The 16250-nt window shown below is 37.5% G+C and overlaps 1 protein-coding gene across 25 annotated transcripts in view; it reads right to left on the reverse strand.

The window, feature by feature from the left end:
* Window positions 1–16250, reverse strand: part of DLG2 (discs large MAGUK scaffold protein 2) — a 2230265-nt gene that overhangs the window by 776353 nt on the left and 1437662 nt on the right. For all 25 annotated transcript variants that reach the window (XM_050755793.1, XM_050755797.1, XM_050755794.1 and 22 more), the window contains one exon: window positions 9717–9770. In XM_050755793.1, the coding sequence (XP_050611750.1) occupies window positions 9717–9770 (54 nt within the window). The remainder of the gene's footprint in view (window positions 1–9716; window positions 9771–16250) is intronic.

Genomic DNA, 16250 nt, shown 5'->3' on the forward strand with positions numbered 1-16250 from the left:
TTCACCATGCATTATCCATTTTCGTTAACATATCTATTCACTAGACTATGAAATAGAATATGTTTAAAGCTCCCAAATGATTTAAAAAGAAGAAAGAAAAAAAACCCCACCAGGATTAAACACTCATTTAGATTCATGCTAAACGTCTTATCATTGTGCCTTAGATATTTTTATTTTGTCCTTCCTGTATGCAGTATTTCCTAATTAACTTTCACTTCCACTTCAGTTTAGCAACTAGAGCTGCCTAAAGTCTCCCACTAGCTTTTAAAAATGTCTTGTAAATTGTAGAGCAGCATCTCTCAAACTTCAGCAAGCCTAAGAATCACCTGAGGTGCTTTTAAAAACACAGATTTCTTGGTTCCACTCTCAGAGATTCTGATTCTATAGCTTTGGGGAGAAGTTGGAGATCCCATGATTCTAACAATCTGACCGGTGAGACCTGATGCTGCCAGTTCACAGACTGCACCTTGAGTAGCATTATGCTTGAGAAGCTACACAAATATTTTTCAGGATTATTTCCCCCTTGTTCTTAAAAGTGTTCTGCTAGGTTATACTTCTTTGAACAAGAGTGGTTTCTCTGCCCAGGTATATGAGGCTTTTAGGGGAACCTCTCCAAGAAAGACGGGCCAATATTGCTACTTTCACACACCAGTCACATTCTCCACTTGGACAACCATTTTATTTTCCCGTTGGCCCTCACTTAAAGTCCAAAATGACAAGCCTAAGTAAGTGCTTCCCAGTCAATGAGAAGTTATGAGTACAGTAGCCAACAAACTGCCCTCTGCAAGGGTAATACAGGGCAAAAAAAGTGAATTAGTTTGTGAATGGTAAGTAGGTCAGGTCTTCTATTTTTTTGTTTGTTTGTTTGTTGACTTTGCTTTTAAAAATTCATCCCAACCTTAATAAGCTTTTGTTTTGTTTTGTTTTTGAGATGGAGTCTCACTCTGTCACTCAGGCTGGAGTGCAATGGTGTGATCTCGGCTCACTGCAACCTCTGCCTCCCAAGTTCAAGTGATTCTCCTGCCTCAGTCTCCCAAGTAGCTGGGATTACAGGCATCTGTCACTGTGCCTGGCTAATTTTTGAATTTTTATTAGAGACGGGTTTTCACCGTGTTGGCCAGGCTGGTCTCGAACTCCTAACTTCAGGTGATCTGCCCACCTCAGCTTCCCATAATGCTGGGATTACAGGCATGAGCCACTGCGCCTGGCCAAAATAGGAATTTTATAATTCTACAATAAGAAAATGATGAATCACTGAACTTTTAAGAAAGTTTTCAGTAATTGCTGACATTTGCCTCCATGTGTATCATGTTTAAGAGTCTTAAAAGTTAAGCTTTTAAGAGCCATGAGAATAGGGATCATGTTGTCCACCTGAGCATACCCCACAATTACTGGAGAGTGCTGGCTATTTAGAAAATTTGAAAATAGTCAACTCAAAAAAGGAGGAAATTAAACCAACACACAAAAGTTGGGAGGATAATTTTGATGATTAATTAGGTTCTCTCTCTCTCTCTCTCTCTCTCTATATATATATGTATATAGAACCTAGAGTATAATCATTTCTTGATAACAAATTAGCTCCCTTATCTTTTCTATTTCTTCTACTTCTTTCTTATTATGTATTACCTAGAACAGCTCTGTCTGATAGAACTTTCTGGAATAATGGACAATTCCATACCTGCATTGTTTAATACAACACCCATTAGCTCTACTGGCTACTGAGCACTTGAAATGTGGTTAGTGCAACTGAGGAACTGAATTTGTAATTTTATATTATTTTATTTTAATTAAATTTAAATAACCATATGTGACTTCTAACTACTTTTTTGGAAAGCACAGGTCCAGAAAGTAGGACAACATAGTAGTTGTTCATAGTGTGTTCAATTTGTTGAATTAAATAGAGCTCTTTCCCTATAGATGTGTATATATTTAAAGTAAAAGACTTAGAAAACGGCAGCTGTCTCAACAGCAGGCCAAAACACGTAGTGAAAGAACAAAACATCAGGATCCAAACCAAAAAATAAGTTTCTGTCTTATTGAGCAGTGTTTCTCAAACTTTAATATGCATACAAATCACTGAAGTTCTTGTTAAAAAACATAGTTTTTGATTTAATAGGTCCTTGGTGGAACTTTAGATTCTATTGCTCACAAACTCCCAGGTAATATCGCTGCTACTAGGCCATGGGTCACACTCTGAGTAGCAAAGGTCTAGAGGTAGGTAAGCCATGGCCCTACGTAACTACTACTGGCCTAACCCCTGAACTAGCAGTGGCTTCTCATTTTGACTCACTAGTTCAAGATTAAGTCAGAGAAATGTTTTATTTTATCATAGATACACCCACCTTACCCCTAGTCTTATGATGAATATTCATTAAGCCCCTTCTTCATACTAGGATAAGTATTCATAACAACCCCTGCAAGGCAGGTATTATTATTCCTATTTTATATATAATGAAACAGAGACTTAGAGAGGTGATGTGACGTAACCAAAACTCAAGAAAAGAACTAACTGGCAGAGGTGGGTTTACAACCCAGCTGTGCATAAAGCCAAAGGCTGGTCTCTCTCTTTATGTTCTTTTGTTACTAAAAGTATGATGCACAACTAAGTAGCATCAACCTCACCTGGCAGCTTATTAGAAATGCAGACTGATTCATCCCATACCTAGTGAATCAGAATTTGCATTTTTTTTTTTTTTCCTCAGGCAGCGTCTCACTCTTGCCCAAGTCGGGAGTGCTGTGGCACAATCTCAGCTCTCTGCAACCTCTGTCTCCCCGGTCCAAGAGATTATCTTGTCTCAGCCTCCTGAGTAGCTGGGATTACAGGCGCCCACCACCACACCCGGGTAATTTTTTCTATTTTTAGTAGAGACAGGGTTTCGGCATGTTGGCTGGGCTAGTCTCAAACTCCTGGCCTCAGCTGATCCACCTGCCTCGGCCTCCCAAAGTGCTGGGATTACAGGCGTGAGCCCACCTCTTGCTTTTAAAGCAAAGTAACAAGCAGTTAAGAGTAGGGATTCTGCTGATTGGGGCAGTTGAGAAATGAATCTAGATTGGCTAGGTTTGACACCAGAACAAATATTGATAGCTTTGCCTCTATCGCTAAATTCTTATTGATTCAAAGGAGTAGTTTAGACAAAATAAAGCTGTTTCCTGGTAGGTAAGGATTTTAAAATGTGGATACGACTGCATTCCCAATAGATAAAAACATTAACAATATAGTTTTAAGAATGTCCATGGGAAAAACCACAAAAAGAGGAAAACATGTTTGTTGAAAGATAAATGTACTAAAATCAGCAAATTCTTCCAAAATATCATACCGTTATTAATCACTGCCAGGATGGTTCAAAGGAACACATATATTTCTGTTTTCTTTCCCATCAGAGGCAATTCTGGAAAATGGTCCATTTAAAAGTGAATCAGAGCCTAAATCATAAGAATTTGTTATTTACAGAGTGACTCAAATAAATTAATGTCTAAATGTACAACCCTATAACAAGCACTTGGTCACCTCACTTCTGTAATATGGCAACTTCCTCCTCAGAGAGCTGTTGTCCTCAGCATCCTGATGCTGGAATCAATCAGCAGTGCCATTTAAAATGTTGCTTAAAACATCTCTTAGACACAAACCCATACTCTGGCTCCTGAATGAAGCTCATTGCTAATTCAGTTGTGTCTCTATGTCCCTGAACCCACAATATCCTTTTTCTTTTCACTGACACTCATGTGTTCAGCCATTTCGGGGTCATTTTTTCCCTTTAGTTCACTCTCTTGTGCTTGGCCCGAGAACCATAGTTTTGTTTGCATCCAATGGCCTTTTCACATTGAAAGCACTCTATAAAAATGTTGCTGATATTATAAAGATATTATAAATGTCCTCAAATAACTTTTACATAAATAACTTTCTTGGCAGCCAAATCCAATGGGTGATACTACTAAGGACCCACTCATATTCTTCGTAACCTAACTCTTCTTTGTTTTCTCTTTATCTTCTACTTTTCTCTCTCCCTTACTTTCTAGGAGGGTTTTCAAAGCAAGAGACCTGAAACTTCTGCCTTGTCTCCACTATTATTTCTACCTCTAGAAACAAAGTTTCAGGCAACGAAGTGTCTTATAGGAAAGTAAAGTCATTATACTGTCAATACTTGCTAGATGTTTCTTTTACCTCTGAATATTTTCCCTTAGACAACACACAATAATCTACACACTCACTCTCCCTATCAGTTGAACCAGGTCCCTCTGATACTTTGTTTAGTGCCATCGACCTACCAATACAAAGTACAAGATTTTTTCTTTTATATCTGCTTTGTTTTTATTTTTATTTTTCTCATAAAGGGACATACACAGATTCTTAGCCCTTTATTTAAGGCCCTGATGTACTAGTTTATTGTTTAGCAAATACTCACTCTTTCCCTACTTCGAGCTTGGCAACATGACTTATTCTGGCCAATTGGGTGTTGGTGGATGTAAGGTGAGCAGAAGCTTTAACTGTGTTTGTGTCATGGGCTTGATTTCTTGTCCTTTGACTATTACAATATGAATAACATACCCTGGATAGCCACTGTCCCACCTCCTGGTTCCCAGAATGAAACTTCTGAAGCAGAGATGCCTCAGCCAACCTGGTACGGGACCCGCCCTCCTGCCCCTACCCTTATTTGTGGTCTTGCTTTCTGCAGTTTCAGTTATCCACAGTCAACCATTGTCTGAAAATATTAAATGGAAAATTCCAGAAATAAACAATTCATAAGTTCCAACTTGCTTGCTGTTCTGAGTAGTGTGATGAAATCTCTCACTGTCCCACTCTATCTCTTCCAGGATGTGAGTCATTTCTTTGTTTAGGGTATCTGTGCTGCAGATGTTACCTGCCCTTTATTCACTTAGTAGCTGTCTGGGTGATCAAACTGACTATCCTTGTATGGTAGTTTTTCTGTTCAAGTAACTCTTATTTTACTTAATAATGGCCCCAAAGCACAAGAATAGTGATGCTGACAATTCAGATATGCTTAAGAGAAGCCCTAAAAAGCTTCCTTTAAGGGAAAACATGAAAATTCCTGACTTAAGAAAAAAAAGAAGAGAAAATACTGTATGCTGAAGTTGCTAAGATCTACGGTAAAAATGAATCTTTCATCCATGAACTTGTGAAGAAGGAAAAATAGAATCATGCTAGTTTTGCTGTTGTACCCCAAACTGCAAAAGTTATGGCCACAGTGCCTGATAGTTAAGATGGAAAATTCATGTATATAGGGTTTGGTATTATCTGCAGCTTCAGGCATCCATCAGGAGACTTGGAATGTATCAAGTCTCCTGATACAATGGATAAGGTGAGAATACTGTATTCTGCAGCCTGAAGCAACTGTCCTAGCTAACTGATAAATAGAGAAGAAAAAAATGCTCATTGCCACTGATTTTTTGGTTGTGGTTACACACCAAAAATTGGCAACTACATGAGGTAATAGTAAATGGTAGATCAAGCACTACCATTTACTAGTTGAGATAGAAAATCTGTATCTTTAAAATGAAGGTGTGTGTTGATTGAACTCCAAGTTATTTAACAGATTTAAAACGCATGATTCTCAAGTATACCTCTCTCAACAGTGCATTTGTATAAAAGAGGTCACAATATTACCAAAATACAAAATGAATATTAGAGAAGGTTAGAGCAAAATAAAAAAGGATTCTGGAATCTCTCTGATTAATTTTATTTTCTAAAGCACAAAGAATACTATTTGTGAGGGTGCTGTTCAATATTGAACTCTAAAGTGTCTACTGAAAGGAGAGGAAAGCGCAATGTCAGTTGGTTACAGAGTACCAGAGAGTAAAGCATTATTATTTGATTGAGTCAACCTTCAGGGAGCTGGATTCACAAGCAGGCTCTAATCACTCTGAGCTCCCTAAGAACAAATATTTTCAGTACCTGGCATGAAACAATATTCAACATGTAATGGGGAAGAATAAAAATATTGAGCAAAAAATAGAAACTAGATAGTATTGAAATGGAAAAATAATTTTTCTCTCTCTCCTTGTTTCTGCTTGGGTGATTTTAATTTTCATATAGAGATTCCTGCTTTGTATGAGAAGCTAGACTATGCCACATTTAAGGTTATACGCAACCCTAATATATCATGACCTCATATAAGACAGAGCTTATTTAAGGCATTTTTGTGTAAGAACCTCAGTGACCCCTTCATAAATGCAAGCTCTAATGTCTTTCAACTTATCTTCCTTAATACAAAGAAGTCTCTTTAAATATATTTTGTATTTTGTTTGACACTTACATAAAAATTTCCTTTGACCCTAGAAATTTCCTGCAGCTATTCAATTGTCATTTGCATTTGTGCCAAGGAACCATTTCCACAAAAACCGTTTCTATCAAAAATCAAATTTGCTAATCAGTAAAATTAATACATTTACTTGCAATGAAATTATTTTTTATAAAGACTTTAATATATGTTACAGCTTGGCATTCTGATAATATTTTTAAGAGGGAAAAGTTCTTATGCAACATGCCTAAAATGCCCTAGGGAACTCTGAAATAGTTTTTTCATTAAATAGAGCTGAAATTATGTGAACAACTAGAACATGAGGAAGAAAAGAGGAAAACAAACTATAGAACACTGGGGAATGAGAAAATAGAATGTGAAAGGAACAGTAATTTGTTCAAGGTTACCCAGTGAGTGAGGAACAAAGGGGAGAGTTGGGACTCTGCCAAGAACCAAGAACCAAAGCTTATCCACATTAATGAGTATGCGCTAAATCTGCCATTTTCAATACATAATGTATTCATGTTTTTTCTACATTGGGGAAGGTGTTCATATTCACCATTCTCCTAGAATTTAGCATGTTTTACCTCATAAGTGTTTATTTTTTTCAAAAAAATGAGAAATACTTTAGCTGCTATCAACCAGAAGCTAAGAAAATCTCTGAGGCAGGTATTATAAGTCCTATCTTATAGGTTAATTTAGGTGCATAGAGATTAAATACATTACTTAAGAACATACTACCATGATAATTGGGACATTTTCCTCATATCAAGCTGCTCACAAACCACTATAAAGATCGTTACCCTTAAGGAAGCACAAAGTGGGTTCCATTAAGTATGAAAAAGTTGATTAGGCCAGGCACAGTAGGTCACACCTGTAATCTCAGCACTTTGGGAGGCTGAGGCTGGCAGATCACTGAGATCAGAAGTTCAAGATCAGCCTGTGCAACATGGCGAAAACGTGTCTCTACTAAAAAATACAAAAAAAAAAAAAAAAAAAAAATTAGCAGGGCATGGTGGTGTACTCCTGTAGTCCCAGCTACTCAGGAGGCTGAGGCAAGAGAGTCACTTGAACCTGGGAGGTGGAGGTTGCAGTGAGCCAAGATCAGGCCATTTGCACTCCAGCCTGGGTGACAGAGCAAGACTGACTCAACAATAACAACAAAAAAAGTTGAATAAAAATAATTTTTGAAGGAGTCAAAGTCAGATACAAACCTGATGTTTGGAAGAATAGGAATAATTTGATGAATTTGTTATTTGTGACTGATTTTACTAGCTAATCAATTGGGATACCAATTGAACATGTCTACACAAGACCCTTAGATCTTACTGATAAATTATTTCCACATGAGGGCATCTGGCAGTTACGCCACCAGAACCCTAACAGGAGGATGTGAAATAATATAGATCCACCACAAGAAAGTGGTCTTATTTACAAAATCAACTCTGTGCTCCAGGCCTACTTCTTGAGGGCACTGCTCACATGCTTTGACAATGGTTATAGTGAAGAGATTTTTTGGGACATAAGATTCCTTCATATATATATGGATCCCTATCCTGAATGTATTGAAGCTTCTGTGACAAGTTATCTCTCATCCAAATCTGCATGTATCAGGGGAGTAAGTAAGGAAACTATGTTCCCAAGCTGACAGGCAGAAAACAAGGGAGGGAAGAAAGAAACATGTTAGAAGTTAAATAACATTTCTAACTCTACAGCCAGGCTATCTGGATTGACTCAACTCTGCCTTTTACTGTGAGTCCTCGAACCAGTTACTTGACCTCTTTATGACTCATTTTCCCCATCTGTAAAATGGAGAAATTAATAGTACCTACCTCAAAGGATTGTTATGAGGATTAAATGAGTTAAAATTTGTTAAGTGCCTACAACAGTGTTAGGCATACCCTGTTACAGATGTTTGGTAAGTAAAGAAAGGTATGAGGAGTGAGAGAATAGTGGATGTAGGTGCCTTTAAGACATTGCTTTGTTTCCTTCTATAGAGCCCTTTACTTTCCAGTGTTGGGGCCTCTTGGTTCCTTCTAGTAAGCTTAACCTTGTTTCCGGTCTGGTCCCAAACTATTCTTGTGCAGAAAGATTTAAGAAGCCCTAGTTTAGTAGTTCAGGTGATTCAGCATTAAGTCAAGCTTGCTGTTATTCTTGGCCTGACCCTGTGTCCCAGTTTTAGTTCCTCATTCTTATCATCAAGTCCCAACCTTGTACTCCAGTTCTGACATTCTGCTCCCCTGTGACTGAGTCCCAGATTGCAGAACCTGCTCAGGACTGCCAGTTCCTTTGAGGTAACATCTCTCAAAAGGCAGCCTATGGACTAGACACACTTTGTTTGGCAGACACAGTGTTTGCACTTTTGAAAATTAGTTGCCTGTATTTAGAAATTGCAAACATGTACAAATTTCCATCTTATTTTGTAAAATGATCTGGCACCAGTAGGTTCCAAGTGGCAGTTGCTCTCTTTAAATGGCCATGTGCTTTCTATTCCCCACAGTCCCTACTCTGACTGCTCCATTTGTTTCTGTGATTTGGTTGGTCATTGAAGGGATTTGAGGCTGTGGGCTAAAACTGCGAAGAGCCAGTACTTACCAAGCACTTACTTTGTGCTAGGTACTGTTCTAAGTGCTTTATGTGCTTTACACATTTAATCAAAGGGAAGGAATCTGTTTGTTCTTGTCCATTACCCCGGCAGCCCTTCTTCTCAGCTTCATACCCCTGTCTAGCATGCATCTGTGGCTGTCCCATCTTCTTTGATCACTATCTCCACTCATCAGCTACAGCCCACTCACAAAGCCTTGTTGGACCTCCATAATGTCAACCACTCACCCACACTGTGGCCTATAGCTGGTCTCCAATCTTCCCTGCCTAGCCAGACTCTGTCTTCAAGAACTTTCGCCATTATAGTGGTTGTGTTACAGGTACAGAATCTAGGCTTCATTGATTTGCTTGATCATGCTCCATGCTTTTATGAAACCATAACTTTCATTATATATAGGTAGGCTCTATCCTCACAAAACTTTTGTCCACTTCTTATTAGAAGACCAAAAAATCCATAAAAATATTTATTGATTACTTACTCTAGGTTCCAGACTCTGTCATAGAAATTGACTTCAATATTCCTTTCATAAGAAACCCAAAGAAGTTTGCTCGTGTCTATGAGCAATTCAGTCTCTTTTCAGTGAGCCACTTAGCAAACTAACACTATTTGAACAGCGTTGTCTATTTTTTTTTTTTCATGATGGGCCCTTGTATTTTACAAAACATGAATGAAAGAGGGAAATATTTGATTACTAAGACAAGATTTAGAAATTATTAAAAGAAAATTTACAAAACTACATGTCATTCCATAAGATTATTTCGTTTGGGTGAAACTAAATATCAATTGAATTTAAATTCAGCCAATTAAGTTCTACCACAGTTTTAAAAGAAGGTATTAATGAAAAAGTTACTTACATAAGGAATTGTGTCCAAAGTATCTGTGTTGACAATTATAGGAGCAGGACTGGCCTGAAAAAAGAAATAGAAAAAAAAATTAAACAATGAATAATGTATTCTGAGACAGATTATTTAGCTTAACTTATTTAACAAAGAGCTCAGCAGGCATTTCTTGAGGACCTGTACAGGCACTGTGTCAAGTGTTAGTGGGATAAATAAAATGACTAAGATTTCCTGTACCTTCCCCCACCTCAAATATTTGTTACATTTACCACATAAAGAAATAAAGTAAGCATTCATAGAATTTACATTCATTTTCTCTTACATTCTACAAAACAGTGTAGGAGGTGAGGATTTCTACTATGTGTAAGGCAAGGATTTCTAATAAATAAGATGAGAGTTAAAGCTTGTATTTTCTTTCTTTCTTTCTTTTTTATTTTTGAGATAAGAGTCTCGCTCTGGCTCTGTCACCCAGGCTAGAGTGCAGTGGCATGATCTCGGCTCACTGCAGCCTCCGCCTCCTGGGTTCAAGCAATTCTCCTGCCTCAGCCTCCCAAATAGCTGGGATTACAGGCACGCACCGCCACGCCGGCTAACTTTTGTACTTTTAGTAGAGACGGGGTTTCCCATGTTGACCAAGATGGTCTTGATTTCCTGACCTTGTGATCTACCTGCCCTGGACTCCCAAAGTGCTCGGATTACAGGCATGAGCTATCTCACTTGACCTGTATCATTTGTTTATGAAATGACTTTGCTAAAAGAATTTGATTTCTCTCTCAAGGAAGCAAAATGAAACCTAAACCAATATTCATAGTTATTTTCTTCAAACTGCCTTTTGAGAGTATGCTATATTCAATACAAAAAGGCTTCACTTATCAACATCTATGTTTACATAATATATATGCTGTATCTTGTATTTTCTTTTCTTTTTTTTTTTTTTTTGAGACAAATTCTTCCTCTGTCGCCCATGCTGGAGTGTGCAGTGGTGCGATCTTGGCTCACTGCAACCTCTGCCTCCCAGGTTCAAGCAATTCTTCTGTCTCATCCTCCTGAGTAGCTAGGACTACAAGCATGCGCCACTGTGCTCAGGTTACTTTTGTACTTTTAGTCGAGATGGGGTTTCACCGTATTGACCAGGCTGGTCTCGAACTCCTGACCTCGTAATTCGCCCACCTCGGCCTCCCAAAGTGCTGGGATTACAGGCGTGAGCCACCATGCCTTGCTGTATTTTATTATTTATGCAACTCTAATCATAAACCTTAGAAATCCCTAAATAGAACATTAACAGTCAAATATGAGAAAATCATATTGGATAGTTTCAACTTTCTTTTTTAAAAAAAAAAAAAACTGTACGATTTGCAGTAATTCTCTTTAAAGTTTAGTGGGAAACTGCATAAAACTGATATAGGAGTGCTACAAGCCAAATCATTAGAAAATAAGAGATTGCAATCTCTATTTGCATCACCAATCTAACTTCATGAATATTGAGTAGAGCTATCTTTACTTTTTAGTTTCTAGAATTTTCACAGCAACTTTTGCTTTATCCCCCAAAGGATCTTTAATCTTTGTCTCAAATTATAGATTTCATTTAGATAAAAGACATACTTTCATCCTGATTAATACAGAGTTCTTCTATATGACATGGTGGTTTTGGAAAGTGCTCAAATTTTGGGATATTTCATTAGCTGTGCCCTCTGGAGTTAACAGAGTTAACAGCTTTTTAATGCCAATCTGTTCTGTGGGATCCTAATCAAATGATAAAACAAATAGCAATCCAGCAGGTTTTACAAAACAAAATTCATGTCTTTACCAAAAACACTGGGCGTGGAAAACATAACCTTGGCATACATATCTGTATAATGGATCAACTAGTTAGTCATAATATTTTCATGATTCTCAATGGGATGTATCTTGTGGGTAAATAAAGACTCTGGAGAAAGGCATTTTTCACTGGATCTTACTAAAAAAAAATAAGAGGCCTGTAGAGAAGAGAAAAAGGTATGAGGTTTGCAGTCAGAAGACATGGGCTCAAGGTTGGTTTAGCAACTTTCTGATTGTATGATTTGGGGGTTTAGTGACTTCCTAGTGATGTGATCTTAGGGCAAGTCCACTAACCCTCTCTGACTAATTCTCCTTCCCTATAGATTGGAAATAGTAGTAACAACTTTCCAAAATGGTTGAAGATCAAATGAGGTGATATAGTTGAAAGTGCTTTGTAAACTGCAAATTTCAGAATTAATGTTAAATATTATTAGTAGTAAGCGTCTCTTAAGATAGACTACTGTAAAGATATATTATTGAATGGCTTGTAAACTGTTTACACTGCAGAGATCTCAATGCTATGTTAGTGGCTGCAATTGCACTAATAAGATGCCTGTTTAGATTGTGGTTCTAAAACAGCTCATGTCAAAAGCAATAATAATAATAATTACTGATTATTAAGTATGTATTACCATTTATTAAATATATACATAAGCATATATGTCTTCATTTAATCTCCACAAAACCATATTGATGAGACATTATTATCACTATTTCTATGTTATATATGAGGAAAATGAGGCTCGGTGAAAATGAGATTTAACATTTGAATACCGTTTATTTTCTGACCTCAAAATTCATTTTTCCCCACTAAGCTGCTTCAAAATCCCAGGATCTAGGTGGTTCTATCATGAGTTTGCAGTGATATGTGAGCTCTATACTAGAGTACCACACAAGAATTAGACAAAGCAAAGACCACCCTGAAGGCAAAAGATGCCTAAGGATACTGCAGGTTAGATGCTGAACACAGTCTAGTGAAGCCTTAGTATGTATTTTTAAAAAGGTTTTTAGTTTTGATGACATCTCTCCTATGCTTTCTGTTTGGTTTCCATGACTCACGAAAGTGTGCCTCATATCCAAGACGAGACTGAAAACTCTCTGAATATCACATGCAATTCCTGCATTTCCCCATATTTTCTAGTGTAGTTTTGATTAATAAATATGTATTAATTTGATTTGAGGCTTTCATCCCATCTTTGCTTTTTTTCTTATAGATTATAATAATGTGTTATGGGAATAAATTTTATACATAAGTCCATTTCCTATATAATGCCATTTAAAACTTTTGTATGTTTATGTTGCTATTTTTCATTTTTTAACGTAAATTTAGTCCTTCCAAGAAGACTATATGTCTAAAAATTGACAAGTATTGTATACTTTTCTAGAATTCTCTACAGCACTTGGGTATATAGAAGGAGCTCAAAGAATATTGAGAAATACTTAGAATTTATTGACTAAATGTAGTGATAAAGTATAGAAGTAGGTATAAAGGAAAGTATTATATCTTTGCGAGCTTTGTAAAGCACTTCTAAGATAACCAGAACCCCAAAATCTCATGATATCAACAAGACTGTGACTACTTTTCCAATATCCAGTATCACTTTCTTTCTTTGTTTAGTCACTATTACTTTACTAAATTCAGCTTTAATAAAATAATAATAATTTCATAACTCTAGGATGTGGAGTCTGTGAATGGACTCCACTTGAAGTAGAGGACAAGAACTTAAAGGACAAGATCTATGTTATGTGGAATCTATGTTATATGGAAAGTTTATTTTTCCTTCTTTGTTCCAAAAGGATCCAGAAGCCACAGTTAATACCTACCTCTCTAAAAGTCATTAAAAATGCATGAACAAACAAGGTTGTATCACAATAAACATATATCACATACATCTGACATTGGTAACACCCTGGTGTGACTGCCAAAGAGATGCCACAGTAGGTTCCTCTGAATGACACACTACCCCACTGTGCTGCTACACCAGGCTCTCTGAAGACCCTCCCACTGCCCTGCTTCAGGACCTTCACAGCCCACCCCAGACTACAGAGTGTAGTTGAATTCCAAACATGGCCCATGAGTGTGCTCTTCTCACCAGTTGGTAATTCCAAACCTTCCTTTAGCTCATCTGGCTCCTGATTCTTTGTTCACTTTTACAGTCAAGAGAGGTTATAACTAGTTTAATCTAGTTTGTTTCTGAGTCTTAAAAACCAACTATCCAGTTGCTTTGATAGTTCCCACCAAGTATTTTCTCCACACTTCACACTGGGCTGCCATATACACCATCTTTTTTTTTTTTTTTTTTTTTTTTTTTTTTTTTTTGAGATGGGGTCTCACTCTGTCACCCAGGCTGGAGTGCAGTAGTACAATCTCAGCTCACTGCAACCTTCGCCTTCCAGGTTTAAGTGATTCTCCTGCCTCAGCCTCCCAAGTAGCTGGAATTACAGGTACCTGCCACCAGGCTCGGCTAATTTTTGTATTTTTAGTAGAGATGCGGTTTTGCCATGTTGGCCAGGCTGGTCTCAAACTCCTGACCTCATGTGATCCACCCGCCTCGGCCTTCAAAGTGCTGGGAGTACAGGCATGAGCCACCACATCTGGCCATATACTATCTTTCTTCCTTTTGGATATCCTCTTTAATTGGATGCCAAAATCAAACTGGTGGCTCAGCAGATTCTAGTGTCCTTCTTTAATATGCTTATTTCCATTAACTGGAAAGAGATTTAGGAAAAATCTAGAACAAAATCTTCTTTTAATCAGAAACTTCAAGACTTGTTTTTATATACATCTAGGCAAGATTTTTGAAACTATAAGGGAGGAAGAAAAAAAAAAAAAACTATTTCTTGAGTAAACCAAACTTGAAGCCTTTTTTTATGTTGTTTGCCTTTTATATGACATTCTCTTCCATGCAGAGAAAGCCAGTTTTCAGCAAAAGGGACTAGTACAGCTAATTACAGAGAAGCAAGGAGTAAGCAGAAGGAATACTGATATAATTTAAACTATTAGATCAAGTTATTAATAAATGTCAGCCATTTTCCTATCCTTGGGCTCCATATGACATACAAATGTTCTCATATTACATGAACAATTTTGTTTATACTAGTAATAGATACACTTTTTTGGCTTGCTTCCAAGAGACTCTAAATAAAAAGAATCTGACAAAATGAATGCAACTTTACAAAGGAGTTCATTGATTTTGACTAACGTGGTTACCTCTTGATATGTGTTAAGTGTCAGATATGGGAAATGCCTCTGACATATGTGGGCAGGTGGTCATGAAGCCAACTATGGTGAAGAAGCCTCCTCAAGCAAGGTATTGGCAGGAAATGTACAGTAGCTAGTCAGCCAAGAAACACTCTCATGAAGCTTAACTCCAAGAAGTGTAGACTAATCAGTGGGAAGGTCAAAAGACTTAATCTAATACCTAGACTTTTAAGAAGTAAGATAGAAAAGGAGAGAACTAGATCAGCAAGAAATGAACAGCAACACTCATGGTACTAGGAACTACGCAGGGATTTCAACTGACCTGGGACATGCAAATGGAAGGCAGGTGATTGTCATTACGCCAATTTAAATAGGCGGTAAAATATGGCAAGAATAACATATGAGCTGCTTTTGGATACTTTTGACTTATCTTATCAGCCTTACAGGACAGGATTACTGAATGGGCAAGATTTCTTGTCTATTTAGAGGGACACAGGCCCCATAAATGACTTTTATGTACGGTATGGCATGACATTTTGAAACAAAATGGAAGCCACTGAAAGTTTGAAAATGAGTCCTGTGTGTGGGCATGTGTGTGTTTGTGTGTGTGTGTGTGTGTGTGTGATTTCATTATGAGAGTTGGAGATCCCAGAACCTCTAAGTAAATATTAGCTGTTTTAGACTGGCAGCTACTAGATAGCATGCTAGCAGACTTTTTGCTTCACAATTCACACAGAAGATTGCCATCAGGATGAGCCCCAATCAGATCATATGCTAATCCTGGCTAGGGAAGTAGAATATTGAGGTTACTACCCACACACCCCATCAACTTTGAAGTAAGACATCTAACATTAAGTACTGGATTAGATATGCTGAGTGTTGAACCCAGGATAACTGTAGTGTGTATTAGACTTTTCCCCATAACCCTCTATTATGTTGGCTTACTCTGGAAAGAAAAATGTGGGGTGGTTGGGGAAGTGACTTCCGCTTTCATTTCCTGAATCACATTTTAGTTCTCCATTGGAACTGAAACCCTGTCTTTCCTTTCCCTCTTTTCCACAATCTTTTAGGCTGGAGTTCCACATCTCTAGGTGCTGGCAGGACCCTACTCCTATTTGGAGGATTTACTTGGAACCTATAATTATCATGACTTGAAGGTTTGTATTATTATGACCCTGCCACATCTAAATCCCTTGATATATTAATAGTGGGACAGATAATAAGAGTGTGCACTTATATAGCAAATACTTTATGTAAATTAACTTATTTAATCCTCACACAATTCTATGAGACAAGCACTATTATTCTCAAAGTAGAAGTGAGGAAACAGAGGTGAAATAACTTTCTCAAAGTCACACAGCTGGTAAATAGCTGGTAAATCTTCAAACCCAAGCAATCTGGCTCCAGAGCCATGTTCTACTGCCCCTTAGAATAAAAACAGATTTCACCAGTTATGTCTGGATTCTATTTTTTTTTTTTTTTTTTTTTTTCCAGATAGGGTCTTACCTTGTCACCCAGGCTGGTGTGCA

The sequence above is a fragment of the Macaca thibetana genome, chromosome 14 (genome assembly GCF_024542745.1).
Source record: "Macaca thibetana thibetana isolate TM-01 chromosome 14, ASM2454274v1, whole genome shotgun sequence".
NCBI lineage: Eukaryota > Metazoa > Chordata > Mammalia > Primates > Cercopithecidae > Macaca > Macaca thibetana.